This window comes from Scyliorhinus canicula, chromosome 24, assembly GCF_902713615.1.
Source record: "Scyliorhinus canicula chromosome 24, sScyCan1.1, whole genome shotgun sequence".
NCBI classification, from domain to species: domain Eukaryota; kingdom Metazoa; phylum Chordata; class Chondrichthyes; order Carcharhiniformes; family Scyliorhinidae; genus Scyliorhinus; species Scyliorhinus canicula.
The window spans coordinates 20,261,431-20,282,098 of NC_052169.1; the positions used below are offsets into that span (position 1 = coordinate 20,261,431).

Consider the following 20,668-nt stretch of genomic DNA (forward strand, 5'->3'; position numbering starts at 1 on the left):
TTGGTTTTGCTCTTTTCTCATTATATAGATGCACTGGAGGTGGTGAAATAGACCCTTCGAAAAGACCAAAGAGATTTATTTTCTGCTTTCTATTGCCCTCGCACCTCTTTTTGGTCAAAAATAACTGGAAGTACAGAAGATTCAGAAAATCTGACATCCTCCCACTAGTAGCAATAAAAATGGGCCATGTTCTGGTAAATGGTATGGGTACTGCACTAGTACAGATTGTGCATCGGAGGTTTAAGCCGCTATGACCTGGCACTTAGAATGGAACAAACAGCTTTGGTTTACAGGCCAATATGGTATCAATTAGTTAGTACAGCAATCCCAAATTCAGTCTTGAAAGTACCCATTTTTCCTTCCACTGCTCTTGTGCCCCTTCATCCATATACACACCCAAACTAAACGGGAACAATTGTTGACCTAGGGGCTGGTTTAGCTCACTGGGCTAAATTGCTGGCTTTTAAAGCAGACCAGCAGCACAGTTCGATTCCCGTACCAGCCTCACCGGACAGGCGCCGGAATGTGGCGACTAGGGGCTTTTCACAGTAACTTTATTTGAAGCCTACTTGTGACAATAAGCGATTTTCATTTCATTTCAATGCTAATACTTTGCACCTGGCTGCCATTGCCCCTGCAACCATGGCATTTTGGGTAATTCTCCCTTATTTAAAGTCTCTTGCCTACTTGTTTCTGCCTGCTGCATGTCCACAGTGACACAGATCTGAGGTAGTTTGGGGGAAGTTTGGGTACAAAGTCATGCCCTCCAACTCTGACTTTGTAACACAAATGTAGTCCTTTTCCCAGCCAGTTGGTTGGACTGAGAAGCTGCAAGATCTTGTTTGGAGTGGACATTTCTGCTTGGAATTGCTGGACTTGGAGATGTCTGAGGAGGGACGCAAATTATTTTCCACTTCAGGTAAACATGTAAACAGGATTACTGCAAACATGTTATTGTCAGTGTTCCTGCAGTCACTATATCATCCTGCAGTTCCTTTAAATTGAATAGTTTTGGAAAGTAAGGAATCACAAAAATAATTGAAAATATGTTTTAATTTGGAGCTTTTGTATACATAGAGAGACATACATGGAGTTTTACAGCACGGGAACGGGCCCGTGGCTCATCCTGTCCGTGCTGACCATCAAGCACTTAACTATTCTAATCCCATTTCCAGCACTTGGTCAGTAGCCTTGTATGCTGTGGCATTTCAAGTGCTGATCTAAATACTTCTTAAAAGTTGTGTGGGTTCCTGCCTCAACCACCCTTTCAGGCCGTGAGTTCCAGATTCCCACCACTCTCTGTGAAAACGTTTTTCCTCACATCTCCTCTAAACCTCCTACCTCTAACCTTAAATCTCTGACCCCTGGTTATTGACACCGCCACTAAGAGGAAAAGTACCTAATTGTCACGCTATTGATGTCTCTCATAAATTTATACACCTCAATCAACTATGCCCTCAGCCTTCTCTGCTCCAGGGAAAACAACCTCAGCCTATCCAGTCTCTCTTGATAACTGAAGCAATCCAGCCCAGGCAGCATCCTGGTGATTCTCCTCTGCATCCTCTCCAGTACAATCACTTATTTTCTATAGTGTGGTGACCAGAACTGTACACCGTGTTCCAGCTGGGGCCTAATCAGCGTTTTATACAGCTCCAACATAACTTCCCTGCTCTTATATTTCACACTGTTGCTTCACAGCACCAGGGACCCTGGGGTGATTCCCGGTTTGTGTCACTGTCTGTGTGGAGCCTGCACGTTCTCCCCGTGTCTGCGTGGGTTTCCTCCAGGTTCTCCAGTTTCCTCCCACAAGTCCCGAAAGACGTGCTTGTTAGGTGAATTGGAGATTCTGAATTCTCCCTCGGTGTACCCAAACAGACGCCAGAATGTGGCAACTCGGGGTTTTCACAGTCACTTCATCGCAGTGTTAATGTAAGCCTATGTTATGATTATACGGTTATAAGGGCAAGAATCCTGTAGGCATTTTAAACCACCTTATATCAACCTACCCTATTCATACTCTGTACATCCCTAGGGTCTGACCATTCATTGTATCTTCCCTTGCCTTGTTAGTCCTCCCAAAATGCATCACCTCACAGTTTTCATGATTAAATTCCATTTGCCACCCTTCTGCCCATCTAGTTATTAATTATTTTTGTTTTGTAATTATAAATGCTTTCAATCAATATGTCAATCAACATTGAGGATTTTTAAACTCGGGAAATAAAACTTGCTCAACATTCTTTAATTCCTTGTATATTTGGTCAAGAGGGTCAGGGGTTATGGGGAGAATGGGGATGAGAAGCATATCAGCCATGATTGAATGGCGGAGCAGACTGGATGGGCCGAATGGCCTAATTCTGCTCCTATGTCTTATGGTCTGATTGCGAATAACCGACGAACAAAGATAAGTAAAGCACAGGAACACACCCTTCGACCCACCAAGCTTGCGCCAACCATGCTGCCCATCTAACCTAAAACCTTTTACACTTCTGGGGCCCGTATCCCTCTGTTCCCATCCTTTTATATATTTGCCAAGACTCCCCTTAAACGTCGCTATCGTACCTGCTTCCACCACCACCTCTGGCAGTGAGTTCAGGCACCTATTACCCTCTGTAAAAACATTTTCTTGGCACACCTCCTCTCAACTTTATCTCACGCACCTTAAACCTATGCCCCCTAGTAATTGACTCTTCCACCCTGGAAAAAACTTTCTGACTATCCTGGGAGGGCCGAAGGGCCTGTTCCTGTGCTGTAATTTTCTTTGTTCTTTTATCCACTCTGTCTATGCCCCTCACAATTTTGTAGACTTCTATCAGGTCACCCCTCAACCTCCGTCATTCCAGTGAGAACAAACCGAGTTTATCCAACCTCTCCTCGTAGCTAATGCCGTTATTCCCAGGCAGCATCCTGGTAAACCTCTCCTGTACTGTCTCCAAAGCCTCCACATCCTTCTAGTAGTGTGGCGAGCTGAATTGAACACTATACTCCAAGTGTGTCCTAACTAATGTTCTATACAGCTGCAGCATGACTTGCCAATTTTTATACTCAGTGCCCCGGCCCATGAAGCCAAGCATGCCGTATGCCTTCTTTTTTTTTAAGCAATTAATTATTTTATTGAACAATTAAGAAGAGCAGCCAGAATCTAACGTTTAAATTAAGGGACAACTGTTAAGCGTGAAAACTTGCTGACACCACTAATAAGATGAGACAACTGATTTACGAATAAAGAAACCCATAAGATGACATGGTTACACTATAACATACACCATTTTAATGTTAAAATCTCTTAGAAAATGGCCACACCAGATAAGGAGAGAGTCAAAGGGGACAACCTGAACATGACATTAGCTTGACCCAAAGATGACCCGGGTTAAGACTGAAAAATCATTAAAAAAGACATAAATCTGAAAGGTTTCTAATGAAGACATAGACAAATTTATCACATGTCAAGCAAAGTGAAGAAGTTCAAAGTAACCGTATGCCTTCTTGACTGTCTTCTCCAACTGTGTTGCCACTTTTAATGACCTGTGGACCCATGCACCCAGATCCCTATGCCGGTCAATATTCTTAAGGGTTCTGCCGTTTACTGTCTATTTCCCACTTGCATTAGACCTTCCAAAATGCATTACCTCACATTTGTCGGATTAAACTCCATCTGCCACCTCTCCGCCCAAGTCTCTAATCGACCTATATTCTACTGTATCCTCTGACAGTCGTTATCACTATCTGCAATTGCACCAACCTTTGGGTTGACCGCAAACTTACTAATCAGACCAGCTACGTTTTCCTCCAAATAATTTATATTTACTTCAAACAGCAAAGGTCCCAGCACTGATCTCTGTGGAACACAGCTAGTCATAGCCCTCCATTCAGAAAAGCACCCTTCCACTGCTACCCTCTGCCTGTTTATAGCGCCCCTGTAATCTAAGGCCTTGCTCCACACTATTTACCACACCACCATCTGCAAACTTACTTATCATACCTCCTACATTCCCATCCAGATCATTAATGTACTACATACAACAAGGGACCCAGCACCGGTTACTGAGTAAAGTAGTACATCCAGACATTGTAACTGTTGTGTTCTGTAGTCCCAAGTTTATGCAGCTGCTATCTCTGCCCGTATATACAGCGACTGCAAGTGAAGTTAGATTTTAGACCAACTATTAAGGGAGTCTTTATCCTTCAAAAAGATGTATCTACATCGGGTAGATCGAGAGAAACTATTTCCTCTGCTGGGAAAGTCCAGAACAAGGGGATGATGGTACACGGTGCCTCATGGATGCCCAGTCTTGCGTTCATAGATCAATCCGAGTTACAACAATGGTAGTGCCACACAACACAGTGGAGGGTATCCTCAATGTGGAGACAGCACTTTGTCTCCACAAGGACTGTGCTGTGGTCACTTCTACCCATGATACTGTCATGAACAGATGCATCTGCAGCAGGCAGATTGGTGAGGATGAGGTCAAGTATGTTTTTTTCCTCTTGTCGGTTCCCTCATCACCTGCTGCAGCCCTAGTCATGCAGCTATGTCCTTGAGGACCCGGCCAGCTCGGTCTGTGGTGCTACTACCGAGCCACTCTTGGTGATGGATAATGAACATTCTGCACTCTTGCTACCCTCAGTGTTTCCTCCAAATGATATTCAGCATGGAGGAGTGCTGATTTGTTAGCTGATGGTGGCCGGTGCATGGTAATCACCAGGAGGTTACCTTGCTCATGTTTAACCTGAAGCCATGAGACTTCATTGGGTCCAGAGTCGATGTTGAGGGCTCCCAGGATAACTTGATCCTGACTGTATATCACTGTGCCACCACTTCTGCTGGGTCTATCCTGCCGGTGCGACAGGACCCAGGAATAGTGATAGTGGTGTTTGGGGCATTAACTGTAATGAAATGAAATGAAAATCGCTTATTGTCACGAGTAGGCTTCAATGAAGTTACTGTGAAATGCCCCTAGTCGCCACATTCCGGCGCCTGTCCGGGGAGGCTGGTACAGGAATCGAACCGTGCTGCTGGCCTGCTTGGTCTGCTTTAAAAGCCAGCGGTTTAGCCTGGTGAGCTAAACCAGCCAAGGCATGATTCTGTGAGTATGACTATGTCAGGCTGTTGCTTAACTTACCGACAGCTCTCCCAAATTTGGTACAAGCCCCCAGATGTTAGTGAGGAGGGTTTTGCAGGGTTGACGGGGCTGGGATGGCCATTATCATTTCCGGTGCCTGGGTCGATGCCGGGTGGTCCGTCCGGTCTCATTTCTTTTTTGTGTTTTCGTAGCGATTGAATACAACTGAGTGGCTTGCGAGGCCATTTCAGAGTCAACCACATTGCTGTGGATCTGGAGTCACTTTTCACAGTAACTTCATTGCAGTGCTAATGTAAGCCTACTTGTGACAATAAAGATTATTTATTTATTTACATGTAGACCAGGCCAGGTAAGGACGGCAGATTTCCTTCCCTAAAGGACATTAGTGAACCAGATGGGTTTTTATGACAATCAACAATGGTTTCATGGTCATCCATAGACCAGATATTTTATTGAGTCTAAATTCCATCACCTGCCGTGGTGGGATTCGAACCTTGGTCCCCAGATCATTATCTTGGGTCTCTGGATTACTAGTCCAGCGACAATACCGCTATGCCAACGCCTCCTTTAATACCCCTCTCCCTGTTCCCACTTGCTACCAAATTGTTAATGGAGAAAATCATGGACTGGATTCTCTGCAGCCCGACGGCGAAATCGTGGCCGGCGCCAGGGCGGAGAATCCAATTTCCCGCATGGAATTGGGACCGGCGGCAGTTCTCCAATTCTCCGGGCCCCGAGAAGAGGCGTACTCAGAGAGTACGCTGCGGCTTGTATTGCCGACCTGCGTACATTGCTGGAGGCCCGCCCCGCCATTCTCCGCCCCCGACCGGCCGAAATCCCGACGGCGTGGATCTAACATGGTCCTGCCGGTCGAGATACTACTGTGGCAGCTGCGGACTCTGTCCGCGGCCGCCATGGTCGGGCTGATCAGAGTGAGGGGGATGGGGGGGCTTATACGACACCCCACTAAGTTTGGACAGGCGGTCCGGGCCGGGCGTGTGGCCGATCGAGGGCACTATTTGCTGGAGACCGCCGCCGTGCGCATGCGCGGCCTCTGACCCAGAAGTGCGGGGGACATAGTCCTAAAAACAGAGAATCCAGCCCTAGATGTGTGATATCCCTTTAAGACATTTTCACATTGTTGGTCTCATGTCATCAGTCTTCCTAACCAGACCTATAAATAACTCCTTCCTGAGCTGGTTTGCCAGTTGTTTTTCCCAAAAAAATCAAAGGAGCTGAGCAAACTAGCAGAAAACCACAGAAGTGTAATAATAATCTTACAATGATTTACAATTTCCTGGAAAACCTCTGAGGTGAACGGGTGAGGTTTTGGTACGCGGAGGATGATTTCCTTCAACGAGCGAAGGAGACCATACAAGGTTGGTAATCTAACTTTATGCATTCCAGCACCTCCCATCCTTCATGAGAATGGCTGTAATCTCGAGCAAATAGGCTCACAGGTTAGATAGAACAGCTGCAGATAAAACAAAATTTGGAAGATAGATCTAAGCACTAAAGTTTAATAAATGCATGACAGCTGCTTTAAGCAGTGGTGCCACGGATGTTGTCTATTGTAATTTACTTGTTTAGCTCCAGCATTTTTCCAGTTTCTGGTAATCCATCTGAGAGTTTCTTTGAAACTGTTTTACATTATTGGCATACCACATGGTTCTGAATTTATGAAACACTGTCCTATCCAACAGTGGATGCTGGTGTTGTTACTGGCCATATTGAGAGTACGAGTGCCAGTAAACCATAGGACAAATTGCACTGTACTGTAATCAGTGCACTGTTTATGTGGCATCCTTCATTCATCACTCCAGGTTACTTCCAGTTTTCTGCTGCTACAACCTGTTATTTCATAGCTGAAAATGCTTTCGAGTGCAGCAAAGTCTGAAGAGAGAGCATGCAATTTACGATGAGTTGTTATTACTGAAAGTGGAAAAACATTCATACATTTTGTTAAAATCATACTGAAGCACTACAACCATGATCTGAAGAGCATTCAAACATTCATATGATAGAATCTCTACTTTGCAGAATGAGGCCATTTGGCCCATCAAGTCTGCATCAACCCTCTGAAAGAGCACCCTACCTAAGCCCACTTACCCGCCCTAACCCTGTCACCCCACCTAAACTTGCACATCTTTGGACACTAAGGGGAAATTTTAGCATGGCCAATCAACAACCTGCACATCTTTGGACTATGTATGTGTTCTTGATCAAGACGTGTGCTGATTAGTAAAATGGTTGAAATAATGGAGATAAATAACAATTAACCTTTATTATTGTCACAAGTAGGCTTACATTAGCACCACTGTTAAGTTGCTGTGAAAATCCCCTAGTTGCCACACTTCACCGTGTGTTCGGGTACACAGAGGGAGAATTCAGAATGGCCAATTCACCTAACAAACATGTCTCTCGGGACTTCTGGGAGGAAACCGGAGCACCCGGGAGAAACCCACACAGACATGGGGGAAACGTGCAGACTCCACACAGACAGTGACCCAAGTCGGGAATCGAACCCGTGACCCTAGCTCTATGAAGCAACATTGCTCACCACTGTGCTACCTGTGCCGCTACAAAAAGGATTTGGGATTCAGTTTGTCATGTTACTTCAAGTGGAAGCTGATTTTCTCATGAGGTCCAGGTTCCACTAAATGTTTCAAGGAAAGCGGATTTAATTTGATTTCCAACTCCCTTTCTGAAATGGCCATGAGAAAGTAGAATTCTCTCTGTGGGTTTGCAGTAACACGCATTCCATGATGAAACGGGAGGCTAAAGTTGGACTTACTCCAAAAGGATCAACCGAAAGGATAAAGCTGACTACTGACAACTTCCATATTATGTTAAGCAATATATTTGTCATCACATTCTCAGACGATGGTGTCTGTTGTGATAGGGAGATCCCCTCATAAATGAAAACTATTCTCTGAAAGGTAGTACAGTATTGGATGCGAATGAATTTGAGCCAGGCACAGGAGGTTTCTGCTAGGTGTTCAAGGTTCTGGGGCACCTCTTGGTGCAAATAAAGCCATTGCTAAAGTATCAATCTCGATGAGAAGCGAGTGGGGAGGGGGTTTGGAATTCCACACCAAGGAGAGAAACTGTAGTTTTCCAATCACAAAAACGCTACTTTCAAGCTTCTGAGCAATGACTTAACTGATAATTAGCTTCGATGGGGAAGCATTATAATTAGGTTGTCTTAAATCATTACTTTGGAGGGCAGCAGTGGTTAGCATTGCTGCCTCACGGCGCCGAGGTCCCAGGTTCGATCCGGGCTCTGCGTCACTGTCCGTGTGGAGTTTGCACATTCTCCTTGTGTTTGAATGGGTTTCACCCCCACAACCCAAAGATGTGCAGGTGGATTGGCTATGCTAAATTGCCCCTTAATTGGAAAAAATGAATTGGGCACGCTAAATTTTAATTAAAAAATAAATCATTAATTTAGGGTTGGAATAGGGTAGATTTAAACTCAATGAGGATGGGATCACGTAAGTTAAGAAATAGGAGTAGGTGTAGGCAATTCAGCCTTTCGAACCTGCTTCACTCTTCAATGTGAGCATGACTGCTTGATTAGGGATGGTCCGCATGGATTTGTGAGGGGTAGGTCTTGCCTCACAAGACTTAGTGAATTCTTTGAGGAGATGACCAAGTACTTGGATGAAGGTAAAGCAGTGGATGTAGTGTACATGGATTGATAAGGTTCCCCATGGTAGGCTTGTGCAGAAAGTAAGGAGGCATGGGATACAGTAGTCCCCCGTTATACCGCGGTTCGCGATATACGGCGGGGGGGCTTATGGACCCCAACTGTCAGTTGTGTCAATTTCAGCGGCCGGCTCACTTTGATCCGGAGAGGGAAGCTGCTCTCTCACTGAAACAATCAGCCGGCCGCTGAAATTGACACTGCCCGCTGCTCTCTCCCTCCAATCCAACTTTTAAGTTTTAATGTTTCTGATTGGAGGGAGAGAGCAGCCGGCAGTGTCAATTTCAGCGGCCGGCTGATTGTTTCAGTGAGAGAGCAGCTTCCCTCTCCGGATCAAAGTGAGCCGGCCGCTGAAATTGACACTGCCGGCTGATTGGAGGGAGAGAGCAGAGAACACAGGAGGAGGTTATACGGGCCTCTGCAAGACCAGCATAGTCTCACATCGCCCCTCTCCTCTGTAGCTGGGGTTCAGGCTGTGGCTCCTGGGGTTCAGGCTGTGGCTCCTGGGGTACAGGCTGTGGCTCCTGGGGTTCAGGCTGTGGCTCCTGGGGTACAGGCCGTGGCTGCTGGGCTTCAGGCTGTGGCTGCTGGGCTTCAGGCTGTGGCTGCTGGGGTACAGGCTGTGGCTGCTGGGGTACAGGCCGTGGCTGCTGGGCTTCAGGCTGTGGCTGCTGGGGTACAGGCTGTGGCTGCTGGGGTACTGTGGCTGCTGGGGTACAGGCTGTGGCTGCTGGGGTTGAGGCTGTGGCTGCTGGGGTTGAGGCTGTGGCTGCTGGGGTACAGGCTGTGGCTGCTGGGGTACTGTGGCTGCTGGGGTACAGGCTGTGGCTGCTGGGTTTCAGGCTGTGGCTGCTGGGGTTCAGGCTGTGGCTCCTGGGGTACAGGCCGTGGCTGCTGGGCTTCAGGCTGTGGCTGCTGGGGTACAGGCTGTGGCTGCTGGGGTACTGTGGCTGCTGGGGTACAGGCTGTGGCTGCTGGGGTACTGTGGCTGCTGGGGTACAGGCTGTGGCTGCTGGGGTACAGGCTGTGGCTGCTGGGGTTCAGGCTGTGGCTGCTGGAGTTCAGGCTGTGGCTGCTGGGGTGCAGGCCGTGGCTGCTGGGGTTCAGGCTGTGGCTGCTGGGGTGCAGGCCGTGGCTGCTGGGGTTCAGGCTGTGGCTGCTGGGGTTCAGGCTGTGGCTGCTGGGGTTCAGGCTGTGGCTGCTGGGGTGCAGGCCGTGGCTGCTGAGGTACAGGCTGTGGCTGCTGGGGTACTGATTGGAGGGAGAGAGCAGCCGGCAGTGTCAATTTCAGCGGCCGGCTGATTGTTTCAGTGAGAGAGCAGCTTCCCTCTCCGGCCGCTGAAATTGACACTGTTTTAATTAGATCCACGATGGGGGTTTTAAATTTATTTAAAAAGCTATGCTAGCGCTTCCCATTGTGAGTCTACGGGGGTCTGACCTCTCCCCCCGCCCCCCGTAGACTCACAAGGGGAAGCGCTAGCATAGATTTTTAAATAAATTTAAAACCCCAATCGTGGATATCCGCGGCTCGGTGGCTGTCTTGGACCCCAACACCCGCGTTATAAAGGGGGACTACTGTAGTGGGAAATTTGGCCAGTTGGATAACGAACTGGCTAATCGATAGAAGTCAGAGAGTGGTGGCGGATGGCAAATATTCAGCCTGGAGCCCAGTTACCAGTGATGTACCGCAGGGATCAGTTCTGGGTCCTCTGCTGTTTGTGATTTTCATTAATGACTTGGATGAGCGAGTTGAAGGGTGGTTCAGTAAATTTGCAGACGATACGAAGATTGGTGGAGTTGTGGGTAGTGAAGAGAGCTGTTGTCGGCTGCAAAGAGACATAGATTGGATGCAGAGCTGGGCTGAGAAGTGGCAGATGGAGTTTAACCCTGACAAGTGTGAGGTTGTCCATTTTGGAAGGACAAATATGACTGCGGAATACAGAGTTAACGGCAGGGTTCTTGGCAATGTGGAGGAGCAGAGAGATCTTGGGGTCTATGTTCATAGATCTTTGAAAGTTGCCACGCAAGTGGATAGAGCTGTGAAGAAGGCCCATAGTATGCTAGCGTTCATTAACAGAGGGATTGAATTTAAGAGCCGTGAGGTGATGATGCAGCTGTACAAAACCTCGGTAAGGCCACATTTGGAATACTGTGTGCAATTCTGGTCGCCTCATTTTAGGAAGGATGTGGAAGCTTTGGAAAAGGTGCAAAGGAGATTTACCAGGATGTTGCCTGGAATGGAGAGTAGGTCTTACGAGGAAAGGTTGAGGGTGCTCGGCCTTTTCTCATTAGAACGGAGAAGGATGAGCGGCGACTTTATAGAGGTTTATAAGATGATCAGGGGAATAGATAGAGTAGACGGTCAGAGACTTTTTCCCCGGGTGGAACAAACCATTATAAGGGGACATAAATTTAAGGTGAATGATGGAAGATATAGGGGGGATGTCAGAGGTAGGTTCTTTACCCAGAGAGTAGTGGGGCATAGAATGCACTGCCTGTGGAAGTAGTTGAGCCAGAAACATTAGGGGCCTTCAAGCGGCATGGATTATGGTAGAATGATGGGGTGTAGATTAATTTGTTCTTAATCTAGGTCAAAAGTTTGGCACAACATCGTGGGGTGAAAGGCCTGTTCTGTGCTGTGTTTTTCTATGTTCTATGACTGTCCTACCTCAAAGAGGCCAAGATAATGCACTTTAGAATATCTGAGAACTGTAACTCCTGTGGTTTATAAGTTACCAGACTTGGGTATTGAGCTCACTATTCTTCCTGAGCTGTTTTGAAATCAGTGGCAGGGAAAGTATGGAGAATGTTGTGCTCACACACTGTGTTGGACCATTTTTCTTCTTTATTTATTACATCCAACTATTGTCAAATATCTACAGTTGAAACCTGGTGTTGACACACAGTTTGAAGAACTAGAAACTTGCTGAGCAAGAAAGGACAGCTGTATCATCTCACAAATAATCACCTGATAGCAAATAAGGCCATGAACCAAAGGTATTTGACTGAATTTGATCTACTTCCTGAAGAGTTGGACATTCTTTCGAAAGACTTTGTATTGGCGGAACAAAACATGTTCCTGTAAAGAGAGGATCCCTTTTTGGCCGCATTTGACATTTCTCAATACCGATCATGTCTGCCTGACTCCTGGCAGATGGACAGCAGTTTAAGAAAAGACCTGGAAAGACCCATATTGCATTGCTCATCAAAGCATTTGGCTTTTAACTTAATCTGAAAAACCGCATCACAAACAACTCTCTGAATTATGTTAGTTCAGAAACATATCAACAAAGCATTAATAGATCCATGTCACACCGTGAGTCTGTTCCACGATTTAAGTGTAGAACATGGCTAATTTTCATCAAAGCCTGGTAATATAATCCTTTCATACCAGTACCAACCAAAAATCTACTAGTATTTTCAGTTGACCTCCCATCCCCGACCATCGTCTTCAACAGCTTTCTGACGGAGAGAGGCAAATGTTCCACTAAATGCTTCCTGACCACCCCTGACTAGCTGAGTTCATAATTTAATGAAGTAACACTGCAATGAGGTTACTGTGAAAAGCCCCGAGTCGCTACATTCCGGCGCCTGTTCGGGTACATTGAGGGAGAATTCCAGAATGTCCAATTCACCTTACAAGCCCGTTTTTCGGGACTTGTGGGAGGAAACCGAAGCACCCGGAGGAAACCCATGCAGGCACGGGGAGAACGTGCAGACTCCACACAGACAGTGACCCAAGCCAGGAATCAAACCTGGGACCCTGGCACTGTGAAGCAACAGTGCTAACCACTATACTATCGTTCCACCAAATTTGAATTTTAAGGCTCTGTTCCTTGATCTGGGCAAAAGGAAAAAGCTTTTGTCATATCCACCTGTCATAGCCTATAAACACCTTTAATCTTCTACATTCAAGGGAACATAAATCTGTTCAACCTGCCCTTTATAATTTTACCCTTAGCCCAGGTATAATTCTGATGAATCTGCACTGTCGTCCTTCCAACACTAAAACACCCACCTGAGATGTGATGCCAAGAATTGAACACAGCACTTCAGATGTGGTCCAAGCAAAGCTCTAGACAAGAATTGTGATGTCCTTTGGATTTTGTAGTGCTGGGCAGGGAATCCACTGAAGGTGGGCACAGGTTATGTTTTCACTCCTGTTTGTTAGTTTGTTTGTCTGTAAATAGTATATCACAAAAACAGAGAGTCTGGCCCACAGAAGAACTAATTTGCTTTTGGACCCTGGAATTTTTTAAAGAATCCATCAACATTAACAGAAGTTGAAAAAAGACTTCTTTTTAAAAGAATGTTGTGGGTTTTATTTAAAATGTTGTTTTGAGGTGGAATGTTGTGGATTGTCTCAGATGCTGTCGTGACATTTGTCACAGCTGTCAAAATGTGAGCAGAGTTTTCAGAGCAGGTTGTTCAATGTGAAGCCGCCTCAATAAGATGAAAACTCTTAATCAAAAGATTGATATTTTTTTCAGCTTTGTAGTTACGGAGTTTCAACCAGGTAGGGAAAAGCCTTAAGGAAGAGCTGCATAATTGTAAAAAAAAATGTTGAGTTGCACGGCGTGGTAGAGGTATGTGCTCTACGGAGTGGCTTCTTGTTTATTTTGTAATTCTGCCAAAGCCTAGAAATTGCAACGCCTCTCTTTTGGTTCCTCTTTTGTGGCGGCAGTAATGCAAATCTGACCACATCACCCCACGGCTATATCAAGATGAAGCACCTACTTGCCAAGATGGAGAACTAGGTGAAATCCATTTGAAGACCTGAACTAAAATCAATTGAACCCTCAGGATTGCCTTGGCAGGAGCACCTGGTTGAGCTTCTGAAGAAAATTACTGGCATTCGTGTCGTGCTCTTTATGACCCATCTCTCCAGATCTGGATCTCCTATGTGGATGAGGAATAGTGACGGAAACCTGAAGCGTTAAACCCTCAAAGGAGGAATAGAAATCCTCTTTTTGTTTTGAATTTCCTATATCTACAAATATTCAAAAGGTGTTTACTTTAAAATAATGCACAAGCCTACATTTTGAAAGAAGAAATTGCCTTAAGCAGCGCGCTGCATTCCCTGATGTCTACTGCAGGTGTCACTGTGCTGAACAACTCGTGTTGGTTGATTATTCCTGATTCAAGACTAATTTAAAGTAAACCTTTCCAACAAACAACTTCAATGTAATATCTCCCAGGGTCCTTCGTAGGCATGATAAAGGCAAAAGAGGTCTGTTTTTAAGCTTTCAATAATGCATTGACATTTCTAATGTACTCCTAGTTTGCCTCTCATGTCCTACCCTCTGTAGACATGACGTCCATCCCTTTTGTTGCTCATGTCTTCACTCGCACAAAGTCCCGTTCATCCTTCACCCATTTGCTTGCTGAATTACTTGGCTTTTGTATAAGCAACACCTTGATTTTGAAACTTTAGGGAATGTCACTGACAAACAAGGAGATATGTGTGGGTCTTGCTCAGCACAGTTTGGTTGCCATGCTTGTCATCACAACAATAGTGATGACCTCTTTTAAAAATGTAGTTCATTGTCTGTGAAGTATGCTGGGACTAATGCTCCCTGTATGCTGCGTGTACTTGGCTGCACAACAGTTGGGAAAGTACTGTGCTCGTAAATTGTTCCCTTTAAGATACTGCACATGTGCAGCTGTGTACGAATGTTTAAAGTTAACACACCTTGAACAGGCTGTGCATGACAAAAAATACAAGGGTGTTGCCATGGCTTGATCAGTGGCAAATGGCATTTAGTATTCACAAATGCAAGGTGATCAGTCAAGAGGAGCTATAGCGTGTCAATGTAACATAAATGATCAAGGCTACAGAACACATCACAAGGTGCTTAATGGATAGCTCACTGAAAGCAAACTGTCTAGAAAGCTAACTGCATCTGAGGTTAAATCACCCAGGTGATGATGAGTCTGCTCCAGATACTATAGCAATGCTTGGCCTTCTGTGTTCTGATCTACTCGTGATACTTTACTAAGAATATCCATGTCTAGGAAAATGTGTAAAAAGGCCAAGTAAGATGATGTTGAGTTTAAGACATCAGAGCGTGAGAAGAGGTTAAAGAGCTTTTGCTTGTTTATTCTGGAGAAGAAAATGCTTGAGAAATATTATTTAAGATCCTAAAGGGACTGGACAAATTATATGCAGATAATTGCCAGAAGCTCTGCAACCATGAAACACAGGCTTGACATAAAAGGGAAGGGACTTAGGGCAGTTTGACTGCAATGTCTGCTCAGTAGCCAGGGTATGGAACGTACTGTCTGATAAGCTAGATTGTATAGAAAAATGTTACTGATAATATGGTCAATATTTAAGGGAATGAACAAAGCATTTAGATTTGGGTTTATTTTCAAATGTACTGAGGGACAGTGAAAAGTATTGTCTGCGTACAGTCCGGATAGATTGTTCCATACATGAAAAACAAGAACAAAGAACAATACAGCACAGGAACAGACCCTTCGGCCCTCAAAGACTGTATTGGTCGTGATACCAATCTTGACAAAAACCCTCAGCACTTCCTTGTGCCGTATCCCTCTATACCCATCCTATCCATGTATTTGTCAAGATGCCTTTTGAACACCATTAATGTATCTGCTTCCACACTCTCCCGCGTTCCAGTCACTCACCACCTTCTGTGTAAAAACAAAACCTGCCTCACATAACTCCTAAACTTTGCCCCACGGAACTTAAGCTTATGCCCCTGGTAACTGACCCCTCCACCCTGGTAAAGAGTGCCTGCCCATCCACTCTACCCATGCCCCTCATAATCTTGTAGACCTCTTTCAGGTCACCCCTCAACCTCCGTTGTTCTAATGAAACAGTCCGTGTCTATTCAGCCTATCCACATGGCTAACACCCTGCAGACCAGGCAACATCCTGGTAAACCTCCTCTGCACCCTCTCCAAAGCCTCCACATCCTTCTGGCAGTGCAGCGACCAGAATTGTGCGCAATATTCCAAGTGTGGCCTTACCAAAACATAAGACATACAATAGATACACAAATACATAGACACACAAATCGGGTGAAGTATACAGAATGTAGTACTACTCAGTAGAGAAGATGCGTGGAGAGATTAGTTCCATAAGAGGGTCATTCAAGAGTCTGGTAACAGTGGGGAAGAAGCTGTAATTGAATCTGTTAGTGCGTGTTCTCAGACCTTTGTATATCCTGCCCGATGGAAGAGAGAATAACCTGGCTAGGAAGGGTCTTTGATTATGCTGCCCACTTTCCCAAGGCAGCGGGACGTGTAGACAGAGTCAATTGATGGGAGGCCGGTTCGTATGATGGACTGGGCTGCATTTGCGACTCTCTGTAGTTTCTTACGGTCTTGAGCTGAGCAGTTGTCACACCAGGTGTGATGCAGCCAGATAGGATGCTTTCTATAGTTCATTTGTAAAAATTGGTAAGAGTCAATGTGGTCATGCCCATTTTCTTTAGTTTCCTGAGGAGGTATAGGTGTTGTTATGCTTTCTTGGTGGTAGCGTCGACGTGGGTGGACCAGGACAGATTGTTGTGATGTACACATCTAGGAATTTAAAGCTGTCAACAATTGATATAGACAGGGTGTGTACGATACACGATACTTCACTTCCAGAAGTCAATGACCAGCTCTTTAGTTTTGCTAACATAGAGGGAGTGATTGTAGTCATTATGCCACGCCACTAGCTTCTCTATCTTCCTCCTGTATACTGGCTCATCTTTGTTCAAGATCCGACCCACTGCGGTCATTGGAAGGTATCAGATTTTGAGGCAAGCTCTTGTGTTTCCATCTAAATTAACTTAGAATCTACCAATCTGTTCTTCATCTGAAAACTGGTGGTATTATTCATGCTCTACTTCAAGATCATTGGTTAAAATAATTAATAGGTAGGAACCACCACAGAGCTCTTGGAGCTGAACTCAGCAACATTTTTATAAATTTAAAATACCCAATTCATTTTTTCCAATTAAGGAACAATCCACCTACCCTGCACATCTTTGGGTTGTGGGGGCGAAACCCACGCAAACACGGGGAGAATATGCAAACTCCACACGGACAGTGACCCAATGCCAGGATTGAATCTGGGACCTCGTTGCCCTGAAGCAGCAGTGCTAACCACTAGGCCACTGTGCTGCCCTTCAACTCGGCAACTTGATTTGAATCTCTCTTTCTCTTTACCAGTCAGGCTGATGACGCACTTTTATTCCAAGGAAAAGAGCCAGTTAGGAGAAACGTATTGGTCGTCTTTCCCAACTATTTTTTATTGAAACAAAATTTCATTGCCACAACCATCAACAGCAATACAACCAACCCCATCTTATTCCCAAAATGCACCAATCTAGTCCCCCCAAACCCCCATAAAGAAAACAAAGCCATAACCCAACTAAACCCCCCCCCCCAAAACAGCTGAGGGTGACTAGTTCCCTGAAAAAGGAGATGAAAGGCTTCCACCGACCCCCTCATGGTGTACTTGATCTTCTGTCGGTGGGTGCAAAAATTCTATCAAGTCCCCCAGCAAGCCGAGGTCTTAAGCGGCACCAGGGACCTCCACCCAAACACAACTCACCTCCGGGCTATTAGCGAGACAAAGGCTAGATGATCTGCCTTGGTCCCCATCTGCAGCACCAACATGTCTGATACTCCAAAGGTGGCCACCAATGGGCACAGCGCCAGCTGAATGCCCAAAATCTCTGACATTGTATCAAAAAAGGAGGCCCAGAAACTAACGAGCTAGGGCAAGACCAAAAATTGTGCATTTGATTCGCTGCCCCCCTCAAGTATTGCTCACATCTATCCTCCACTGCTGAGAAGAACCCACTCATCCGCGCTTTAGTCAGGTGTGACCTGTGCACCACCTTGAACTGGATCAGGCTTAACCTCACACATGGGGAGGCTAAGCTGACCCTGTGAAGAGTCTCACTCCACGCTGCCGCACCTGTCCATAAGCGAAGATGACGGAACCAGGGGAAATGAAGGAAGATCCTTGCGTAAAAGATCGGATACCTCTCGGAAGCTGGAACTTCTCGAACAACCCGTCTAAACCGGCGAACCTACCCTCCAGAAATAGGTGGAGGTGGTTGACAGCTTCAAATTCCTAGGTGTGCACAACACCAACAATCTGTCCTGGTCCACCCACGTCAACGCCACGGCCAAGAAAGCACAACAGCGCCTATCCTTCCTCAGGAAACTAATGAAATTGGGCATGTCCATATTGACTCTTACCAATTTTTACAGATGAACCTTAGAAAGCATCCTGTCTGGCTGCATCACAGCCTGGTATGGCAACTGCTCGGCCCAAGACCGTATGAAACTACAGAGTCGTGAACACAGCCCAGTCAATCATGCCACCCCACCTCCCATCCATTGACTCTGTCTACACCTCCCGCTGCCTCGGCAAAGCGGACAGTATAATCAAAGACCCATCCCATCTGGGTAATTCTCTCTTATAATCTTTATTAGTGTCACAAGTAGGCTTACATTAACCCTGCAATGAAGCTATTGTGAAAATCCCCTAGTCACCACATTCCAACACCTGTTCGGGCACACAGAGAGAATTCAGAATGTCCAATTCACCTAACAAGCACTTCTTGCGAAACTTGTGGGAGGAAACCGGAGCACCACGCAGACACGGGGAGACTCCGCACAGACAATGTTCCAAGCCGGGAATTAAACCCGGATCCCATGCGCTGTGAAGCAACAATGCTAACCACTGTGCAACCTTGCCGCCCGCGATCTTCCAATCTCTTCCATCGGGCAGGAGATACAAAAGTCTGAGAACACGCACTAACCGATTCAAAAACAGCTTCTTCCCCGCTGGTACCAGACTCCTGAATGACCCTCTTTTGGACTGAACTGATTTCTCCACGCATCTTCTCCGCTGAGTAGTACCACACTCCGTATAATTCACCCGATGTCTATAGCTATGTGTTTACATTGTGTAACTATCAATTGTCCTAAGTTTTTCATGTCTGGACTGTACATAGAACAATACTTTTCACTGTACCTTGGTACACGTGACAATAAACCCAATTCCAAATCCGCCCCCATATAGAGTCCGGATCCTTGAACCACCCCCGCACCTTATCAATATTTGCTGCCCAGTAATAGCATAACAGTTTGGATAATGCCAACACCCCGACTGCCAATCTCTTTACAAAAACTTCCAACAAACTCGTGGGCTCTTACCAGCCGAAACAAAAGTGGAAATCAATTTGTTGACCCTGAAAATGAAAGCCTGAGGAGAATATTCATCTTCATGGTACCCTTTCCGCTAAGGGTCAGAGGGAAGGTACCCCACCTTTTCAAATCAGCCTTCGCCCCCATCCACCAGATTAGAAAAGTTAAATTTATGAAGCATGGCCCAATCATGAGCCATTCGGATATCCAGATACCAGAAGCTAATCCTGGCTGGATGAAATGGCAGCCTCCCCAGATCAACCCCCTTCCCGAGGGGTTCACCGGAAAGAATTCACTCTTATCCAGATTTAGCTTGTACCCGAAAAGGAGTCAAACTGTCCTGAACAACTCCATTAAGTCCCCCACATTGGAGAGAGGGTCCATAACAGATAGTAACAAATTGTCCGTATATAAGGACACCCTATGCTCCCTCATCCCACCCTCCAGCCCCCTCCATCCAGTAGATGGCTTCAATGCAATGGCCAGCAACTCGATTACTAAGGCAAACAAAAGCATAAACAACAGACACCCCTGTCTTGTACCCCTGTTCAGATGGAAATAACCCGAGCTCACATTCTCCCAAGGCTAATTTGAGGTTTCTTTGTATTCACAAGGTGTTGTACAGTTAAAGTTCTTCAGTTTTACTTTCCATTTGGCTGTGTCATTTCAGACCATGTTTGTTTCTCTTCTCTCCTCCTTCTTACCCCTCCTTCTCCCTCTCTTGCTCCATGTCCTCTCTCTCTCCCTCTCTTTCTATCTCCTTCTCTCCCTCTCTGTCTCCTCCACTCCCTCTTTTGTTTCCTTTCTCTCTCTGTCCACTGCTCTCCTTTCTTTTGGCCAGTCAACCTGCTGAAGTACGTTTTCTTTTACAGATTCTCCTTTGCATTTTGTGGTCTTTGCATTTTACTGTTGCATGAGGTCGCTTTTGTCCAGATGGCAATTCCATCAAATCCAACCATCCTTGGATCCGGGGCATCAACTTTTACTAACTGGTTGTTCTCCTGCTATAACTGCACTGTAACCAGTTTCAGAACTAATAGCCTTTTGATGTCAAGAGTGATTCACAGAAAACTTGAGTGAAAGGACATGAGGCCAATTGCCAGTTTCCAAACCAGTGTGAATCTGTCCTTTATACACCTGTTCTCATAGGTTTTCTTTTTTTTCCCCCCTCTTCAGAGTGTTCGGGATCCATCAGGTGCATCCATTGCCCTCTTCACTGCCAAGTTACATCAACCCAATAAAACTCTGCAACATGTAGTGTTACAAGCTTTGTTCTACTTGCTTGATCAAGCTATTGAAAGGTAAGCGATCTTGGTATATCTCTTGGTATTTACAACCCAAATGATTGTCAGGAACCATTCGGTGGGGGGAGCTTTGATTTTTTTTTTTGGTTTCATGAAACTTGTCAAACAGTAATGCTTAATATCTACAGGCCTATGTAATTTAGGTCCTCCTAAGTAAACCATTCCTGTTGCATCAGAAGTAATTGTTTCAAAAAATAGTCGAATGCATTCAACGTTGACATACGTTGCTGAAATTCATTTTCTAACATGGAATATCACCTTGTAATTGTAGACTTTACACACTGACATCTTTTGTCAGCAGTTATTTATTCTGGATAAAGGGGAACTTGTTCAATGTCTTTTTGGGAATCAATAAATTGAACCCTGCTATGTTTGAGATTGATTTTAAAGTTTGT

The 20,668-nt window shown here is 45.5% G+C and overlaps 1 protein-coding gene across 3 annotated transcripts in view; it reads left to right on the forward strand.

Moving 5' to 3' along the window:
- The window catches only part of ptpn9a (protein tyrosine phosphatase non-receptor type 9a), a 277,337-nt gene that overhangs the window by 184,695 nt on the left and 71,974 nt on the right, over window positions 1-20,668 (forward strand). For all 3 annotated transcript variants that reach the window (XM_038784520.1, XM_038784522.1, XM_038784521.1), the window contains one exon: window positions 20,146-20,270. In XM_038784520.1, coding sequence (XP_038640448.1) covers window positions 20,146-20,270 — 125 coding nt within the window. The remainder of the gene's footprint in view (window positions 1-20,145; window positions 20,271-20,668) is intronic.